The following is an 8578-nucleotide window of genomic DNA, read 5'->3' as shown; positions in this document are numbered from 1 at the left end:
TGGGTGGGTACTCTCAGGTGGCTTGAATAAAAAAATTGACTGGAGGGATCTTAGAAAAATGAAAATTTTAAATTTATTTTAATTTTTTTGCATGTGGGTGTAAAGTTCCCTGTTTGCCTTACCTTCGCTATTTCACCCTGCCTTGTGACCTAGGCTGGTTGTGGAAGTGTGTATTCACAAAGTATATTTAATTATTACTCGATTGTTTTGTAACTATGGAACTATCCATCTTCCTCTACACCAAGTGGCTTCTAAAATCATAACAATTTGGCCACCTTCACTTGTGAAAGAGCCTTCGCTGGGGGTGGGGGGAGGGTAAGATCGAAGTTCAAATTAAAGACCAGAAAGGATGTTTTCTTTCGAATAACCTCAACCCAGCTGCTATCTTCCCACCCATCTCTGCTAACTTTTAACCCTCCAGGAGCGGCGGGCTGCAGGAGGCCGGCGCTCTGGGGCACCCTCCGCTGCCGCTCTCGGGACCCCGCGAAGGGGTAAGCCGGGCGGAAAAAGTTCTCTGCTCGGCTCCCGCCCTCTCCAGAGCACCAGCTAGCGTAGCGGGGGGCGGGCGGACTGATCACAGAGGAATTTGTAATTTCCGGGAGGTTGGGGAAGCGACCCCCAACACAGCCTGGCCGAAGCAGCCCTCGAGCCCGGCTTTCTGGGTTCCGTGAATCTGCAGGGCGCGCCTGGAAAGGGCGTGCTCCTCGCCCCCACCTGCGGCCGCGGGGTGCGTCCGGGCTCGCGAGGAGGGGCTCGGCCGCAGCAGGCCGGCCGGGGCGGGGCCCGGGAGGCGGGGTCTCCGGCGCACCGGGGCCTGGCGGCGTCTGGAGCAGGCGGGAGGGGCCCAGACGGCCGGTTGAACGGCGGCCGCAGCTGCAGCAGTACGGCCCGCCGGCGGCTTGGGGCCGCGCGCCGGGAACCTCGCGGGGCGGGCGGGCGCCGCACCCCCTGCCTGGCCGCCTGCGCCCCGGGGAGGCCGCCCGTGCGCGACGGGACCAGCAGCATGAGCAGCGGCTACAGCAGCCTGGAGGAGGACGCCGAGGACTTCTTCTTCACCGCCAGGACCTCCTTCTTCAGGAGAGCGCCCCAGGGCAAGCCCCGCGCAGGCCAGCAAGTGAGTGGAGTGCGCGGCGGGCGCTGCTGCTGTTTTCTCTCCGCCCCGGCGCGGCGGGACCCCAACTCCACGTGTCTCTGCGGGGATGCTTGCCGGGGAGGAGCAGGAGGCCGAAGAGTGGCTTCTGCCTTTTTTCAGTCCCGGGAACTTGCCTTGAACCTCTGCCTGTTGGCGTGGGGTGCCCTGGGCTAGGGAAGCTGGAGGAAGGGCGGGGAGGCGAAGGGCCCGATCCTGCCTTCCGTGCCAGATGGCCTCAGCGGCCCCGCCTGGGGGCCGCCGGCTGTGGGGGAGCAGTTTTGAGAACCTGGAGGTTCACTCCCGGCGTCTCCCCTTCGCGTCCCTGCCGGGTCAGCCATCGGGTCCCCGAGCCGTCCCTCCTTGTTAGTACGCCCTGTGACCCGTGGCCCCGGCGTGGCTTGGGGGAGTGTGTAATAGCCTTGAGTGACCACGGTGACCTGTCCCCCGCCCCCGCCCCGCTTCGGGAGCACTGGTGGGGGAGGGGAGCCGAGCGGACCCGACCATAGTAGGCGCTCACTAAATCTGGGTTACTGGACTTACAGGACTTAAGGTCAAGTTTATGGGTGCTCAGAATAAGTTTTGCAAGCAAGCTCTGGTGCTCGATAGAAACTAGCCGGCGAGAGCTGAGCTTTAGGCCGGTTTCTTCCTTTTTTGGAGGAAGCATGCCGTGGGAAGCATGGCTTGGGAAAAGATGGGAAGGGAACTTGTGCCAGTTTTGCCGATCGTGACTGTTTTTTAGGGAGGCTTTCCAGACAGGGCGCTTGAACCCGCGGCCTGCTGCCCCTGGGAGCCTGGCCAACCCGGCCATGCTCACATCAGATTAGAGAAGGCTGTAATGGAACAAACTAGTTGCTTTTCAAAAACAACAGGCGCCTTCGGACCTTTCTTTCAGGCAGTCCTAAAGACTAGAAGAAATCGTTCAGGAACTGGGTGATGGGTGCTTTTTTTTTTTTTTTTTGGAGGTGATGGGGTGGCAGGGAGGGAATTTGTTAAAAGTGTCCTTGCCAGGTTCTCTTTTAAATTTACTGAACCCCTTTCTAAGGTCAAGTTTCTTAACAAGATTCGTAAGTTCGAGTCTTTTCAGCCTCTTAACCAAACCAGAAGAAGGGGGAGTGGACGATGAAGGGCCAGAGTGGAGTCAAGTGCCCTTATTCAGTTAACAGCGATTAATCGGGTTAATGGTGAATGAAGTGCCCGGTGATAGTTCGGGTCTTTATTGTTTCACAGGCTTAAGGGCGCACTACTCACCAGGGTGATGTCTTATTTTCAGTAGAGAGTGTGCTAACTGCCTGAGTTTTGAAAGTCAGAAGTTACCCTCCATCTCTTATGAGAAATGGATTTTTCTTTTTCTTTTTTTAACCTTGCTTTTCTCTTTCTTTTCTTGGCCTATCCTTTCTTTACCTTCTTCACTTTATCTTCTTCACTTACATTGTTGTTGCCATTTGACACATGGAAACTGCTTGTTGTGCTAGTTTGAAATCTATTCCAGAGGTGGCTAGTAATCTCCAGAAAACTAGTCAGCTCTTGGATTCTCCACGTGTGTGACATTCTCCTTTACAAGGGACAGAATCTCCAGATTGGAATTGTTTGAGAATTCTTTGGTGCTTTAACAAGTAAGGAGCATTTCTGTCTAGCTTTATGTCCATATAGTGGTTTTATGTTTAATGCATTAATTTATGTAATAGTCACCTAGAATGTATATTATGCTCATGTAATATTATTTATTGAGCATCTAGAATTAACCTAACATTAATAGTGTTTTGAAGGATTGTGTTGAATCAGAACAGTAAGGCTTAGTTCCTGCCTTGAAAAGTCTCATATGTATATTCTGAAACTCTATTGCCTGTACATTTTCCCTTCTAGCATAATGCATGCAAGGTGCTGCGTTGTAAGAGGAGTTATTTGCCAGGGAGATAAAGGGTCCTAAATTGAATTTTAGTGGGCATTTTGTTTTACTTAAGGAAGGTACTGTGTTTCAAATTACTGCTGATTTTGTAAATAAAGAAGTGGAACATTTTTTTTTAAAGATCAGATAAATCATTTCTTTATTAACTTATGATTATAAAAATAAGTATTTCTTTTATTAAGAGTAGTGATTATTTTTTAGCTGTTGACCATCTAGTGGAAAAGCTGGAAAATTTGGTTTCCAAAATTGAAAATATCTGGAAAATGCAAGATATCTGTGGTGAATGCATAGTCAGGAGGAAGGGGTGAGGGTAATGCGAAATTTCTTTCTTTTGCCAAGAGAGGGACTGTAACCCAACTTCTTTCCATCTCCAACAAGGACAAAATCCTTAAAGACAATGAACATGCCATAATTTTTTCCCCCCTCATTTTCTTTTGTGTCCTGTTCTCTTAAAAAAATAAAATAAAATAAAAAAGAGGGAAACAAGGGTTAAAAATCTGTCTGAAGGATATAAAGAAAATGCCTTTTTGTGGCATTTCCAATGTCATGTATTATAGCTGTATCTTCAGGACCTGAACCAGTACCTGACATAGAGTAGTTGTTCAATGAATACTAGTTGAATGAATGAAAGGTTTCCTGACTTGATAATAATAATTGGATCTTTATCATTTTCAAATGTACTCTATCTTATGATTCTCCCAATAACCCTTTGAAGCATTAACCTAATGAAAGAGAAGTTATTGTACAGGGTTAGGTGGTATACACCTGTAATCCCAGCTCCTTGAGGCTGAGGCAGGAGGATTGCAAGTTCAAGGCCAGCCTGCGCAATTTAGCAAGACCTTGTCTCAAAATCAAAAATAAGAAGGGATAGGGGATGTAACTCTTGGTAACATAACAGGTCCCTGGATTCAATCCCTAATACCTGAAGGGCAGTGGGAAGGGGCAAGAGGAAGTCTTAGTGTGAGATTGTCTAAGGGTCCATACTTAGAAGACTGGAATTTGGGTTTTCTAACTCAAATTTCACTTTTCTTTTTGTTACTGTTTGGCACAAAAAAATTAAATTAAATTTTCCCTTTGCATATATGGATGTATGTAAATTAGGAGTGTTTTTAAAATTCAGCTTTGTCGTGTACATATTGTCATAACAGTGTTTATAATTCATGTTTGTAGATTCACTTAATTTCTAGGAATCTACCTAATCATAGTTTTAAGCAGATCCCAAAATGTTGATGATTCTGTAGTTTATGATTTGCCTTTTCTGGTTTTGTGACAAAATCAAACTACCTTTAAAAAAACAGGACACATTCAGATTTCCAAAGAGTAGAGGTGACCCAAAACTATTAAGATAAACTGTTGAAACGTGTCTTACTTCTTGGCTGAGGTATTCACCTTTCTTCTTGAGCCTTTGGTAGTGAATAGGAGTAAGAAAATGGGACGCTGTTGTTGCTTTACAAGTAGAATAGTGCAGACATAGTGAGAAACTTGAATTGTCTTCCGACAATTGTAAAAAGCAATACTGAGGAATTTTTGAATAAATCAAACCTGTGGTTCATAACAAGCCTTAAATTCGCTCTTTGGATTTTCTTCTTATTATTGTTTCAGTAGTTTCGTGGGTCTTTATTTGGTCATGTCTTATTTTGAGAATCAACAATAATGAGTTGCACTCTCCTCCCATTAATGTTTCCACTGGAAGTTTTGAAGGTAACTCATTGGGGCAAAAGAACAGTAGTTTACAGCATCAAAGGTGTTTTGGTTCTATTTCTTTTGTGTGTGTGTGTGTGTGTGTGTATGTGTGTTGTGTATGTGTTTGAACCCAGGGGTGCTCTGCCACTGAGCCTAATCCCCAGCCCTTTTTATTTTGAGATAGGGTCTCACTAAGTTGCTGAGGCTGGCTACCAATTTGTAGTCCTCCTGCCTCAGCCTCCTGAGTTTTGTGCTGCCATGCTTGCCTGGCTATACTAATGTTTAATCCCTGGGCTACTGGATATAAACATTCCTACCAGCCATTTTGCCTTGTGCAAAGTGATTTGCACATTTTGTCTGCATGTCTGATCTATTCTGTTCTTACATAGTCTTAATCCATTGGAATTTTGTGTTTGTATGAGCAGGACTCACAAAAGCATATTGCTTTAACTGGATTTCAAAAGAAAATTATTTCCCAATCTTTTATAATTTCATGTGTGACCAATACACTCCTTATTCTGTTTCTTCTTCCGGCTGACTTGCAATATTTGGAATTATTTGGAAAGCAGTGACACAAAACATTTATGAAAAGAAAGGCTGAAAATATCTAATAATGCCATTATTCTTTTTAGACTTCCTTTGACAGTCAATGCCTGTCATGCTGTGAACATTCTCTTTATGGGAAAAAAAAATGAGGCTGACCCAATGCTTTCTAGTGTGGTCTGATCACCAGCTCTTAGCCCCGAGCCTCAGCGCTTGCCTTCCCCCACTTCACTAACATAACTCACTGCCCTTTGGTGAAGGCCCTAGATTGAGGCTTGCTTTTGATTCCTAATTTGGCCCTAGGTCATTACAACCTTCTTTATAAGGGATGGTGAAAAGACAGTAGAGTATATGGTAGCTGCAGGCAAAGGAGCTTCTAAATGAAGTATCAGGGCTAATGTGGCCTGTTTGTGCCTTTGTCCGAACAAAGAGTTAAATATATTGTATAGTAGGAAGTTTTGATTCTCACAGCTGAACAAGCATTACCTATGTCACAAGACCCAGCTGATTGTTCACCCTCTAAAGTTATTTATTTTTGAGACAGTGTCTTGCTATGTCGCCCAGTCTGGCCTCGAACTCCTGGGCTCAACAATCTTCTTGCCTCATCCTCTTGAGTAGCTGGGATTGCAGGTGTATGTCACTGAGCCTGGCTTGTACTAACTGTTATAGTTGCATATCACTAGAACTGTAATCATGTTAGCTTTCTTTTAGTTCCTTTCAGGATCCAAGTTATTCTCCTTTCAGGAGCTTGGCCTGGAGTTTGCTTCCCCCCATTATCCTTCTTGTGTCAACTTAAATGTCTGTTACCTCAGAGAAGTGTTCCTGAACCTCATATTTAAAATAGGCACTGTCCCTTCTGTTAAAGCTCTGTTGTCTTTCCCTTCATAGCAATAATATTTTTTAAAAAAATGAAGATGGAGACTAGTATGTTTACTTAGCACATAAAAGAAAGGTTCAGCTGAGAATGAATGAAAATCTCTCTTTTTTTTTTTTTTTGTAGTACTAGGGGTTATGAGTGGCATTATCTGAGTTATGCCTGAGCCCTTTTATTTAGAGACAGGGCTTCCCTAAGTTGCCCAGGCTGGCCTCAAACTTGTGAGTCTCCTGCCTCAACCTCCTCAGTACCTTCGATTATAGGCATGTATCACCATGTCCAGTAAACCTGCTTATTTTGGATGAATGTTCCAGTACTTGGTACTGTTATCTTTTCTTTATATACAAGTGCACATAATTCCCCACGCCTCCTCTCCAAACTAGATTATAAAACGTCACAGTATCTTACAGGTGGTAATCATTTAAAATTGACTGATATTGGTGATATGTAATTACTAGCTATATATTTTCTATTACTAGTTACACTAATAATGTATATTAGTTAAGCTAGCAATATATACTAGTTATTACTAATACTATATATTACTAGCTATGTATTTCCCCCTTGTTGTAAGAAAGCTTGTCATTCATTCTTTTAGTGAACAATTTATGAAGTGCCTTACTATGTGCTAGGCTCTGGGGATAGAGTGGTGAACAAAACCAAGTCCCTAGCCTCATTTAGTAATACTTTTTAAAAGATGTGCCAAATAGACAAAATTCTCTCAAACTTTTCTTTCAAAAGCTTGCTCCTTTAATGTATTCGAGGAAACTTAGAACTTTTTTTATAGTTTGCCAGGAACATACCTATTTTTTTTTTTTTAAAGAGAGAGAGAGGGGCTGGGGATGTGGCTCAAGCGGTAGCGCGCTCGCCTAGCATGCGTGCGGCCCGGGTTCGATCCTCAGCAGCACATACCAACAAAGATGTTGTGTCCGCCGAGAACTAAGAAAAATAAATAAATAAATGTTAAAACTCTCTCTCTCTCTCTCTCTCTCTCTCTCTCTCTGTCCCCCTCTCTCACTCTCTCTTTAAAAAACAAAAAAAAAACCAAACAGCTTTTTAAAAAAAAAAAAAAAAAAAAGAGAGAGAGAGAGAGAGAGAGAATGTTAATATTTATTTTTTAGTTTTTTTCGGTGGACACAACATCTTTGTTGGTATGTGGTGCTGAGGATCGAACCCCGGGCCGCACGCATGCCAGGCGAGCGCGCTACCGCTTGAGCCACATCCCCAGCCCCGGAACATACCTATTTTATTGTCAAACTGTATATCCATTTAGATGGAAATGTCAACGTGGAGGGTTATCCCTGTCAAACACTCTTTCCATATTTACTTCTGTGCTAAAATGTAGCACATTTAGTCATTTAGTAGATGCTGTCTTTCAACAGAAACAGTCATCTTCAAGAATAGAAAATGCATCACACTTTTTAGTTAATTAGAGTTAATTGAACCTCTGGTTAATTAACCAAAATATGACCAAAATTAACAAAAAAAAAATTAACCAAATTTGGTTTATTTCCAATGTTTGTCTTCATAGTTCTGGTTTGGCTACCACTGACTAGTCAAATGGCTTTTGTTTCCATGTTAATTATTTTTATTTTTTTCTTATGCTGGGGATGGAACCTAGGACCTCACATGTGCACATACTTTACATCCCCAGCCCTTGACAAATCTTTTTAATGGAGAAGGTGAGCTATGCTCTAGGAAGGATGTCAGAAACCATAATAAATAACATATGAAATACATGTAAAAAATATTGTAGTTGGCTCTGAGTTAGAAGTGAACATGCTAAAGCTGTGCCGTCCAATACAGTAGTCACTGTAGTTACTGGCCACATGTAGTTACCAAGTCCTTGAAATGTAACTAGTCAGAATTAAGATGTTCTGTAAGTATAAAATATCAGATTTTAAAGACCTAACTGTGGCAGAAAGAATGTAAACTATATCACAGTAATTTAAAAATACTGATTGCATGTTTAAATGATATTATTTTGGGCAAACTGGCTTAAATAAAATTAATTTTACATGTTTATTTTTTAACATGCTTATTGGAACATTTAAAATATACAGATGTTTTGAATTATACTTCTTTTGGACAGTGCTGCATGCTGAAGTAGAGCTGATAGCCCTTGCCATAGGTTTGAATCTCCATCATCTGGGTGGCTATCGGTGGATGGGGTGCCCATCGGTGGATGGGGTGCCCTACCAGTGTGCTGTAAAGATTGCTCTTTGTGAAGGGGGAACTTTCTCTTTACTGTTGGGAATGGTTTCTTCTTGGACTGTCATGGGTCATACATACAGCATTTTGTGGTTGTGAAACTTTTGTGTGGGGAACTTCTTTTTTTTTTTTTTAAATGTGAGCTAATAGGGTAAAACTGTCCTGCTGGCATTCTAAATGCAAATCTGCCTTCAGTTTACAGAGAGAATAGAGCTCATTATTTCATAGA

General features: G+C 43.0%; 1 protein-coding gene across 1 annotated transcript in view; it reads left to right on the top strand.

The window, feature by feature from the left end:
- Positions 1-802: 802 nt before the first annotated feature.
- Rassf3 (Ras association domain family member 3) overlaps positions 803-8578 on the top strand; it is a 68122-nt gene continuing 60346 nt past the window's right edge. The window contains exon 1 of the mRNA XM_005328695.3: positions 803-1114. Coding sequence (XP_005328752.1) covers positions 1004-1114 — 111 coding nt within the window. The 5' untranslated portion in view covers positions 803-1003. The remainder of the gene's footprint in view (positions 1115-8578) is intronic.

Source organism: Ictidomys tridecemlineatus, chromosome 6, assembly GCF_052094955.1.
Source record: "Ictidomys tridecemlineatus isolate mIctTri1 chromosome 6, mIctTri1.hap1, whole genome shotgun sequence".
Lineage (NCBI taxonomy): Eukaryota > Metazoa > Chordata > Mammalia > Rodentia > Sciuridae > Ictidomys > Ictidomys tridecemlineatus.
The sequence above is the reverse complement of the archived record's forward strand: the minus strand, read 5'-3'. Positions and strand labels throughout refer to the sequence as shown.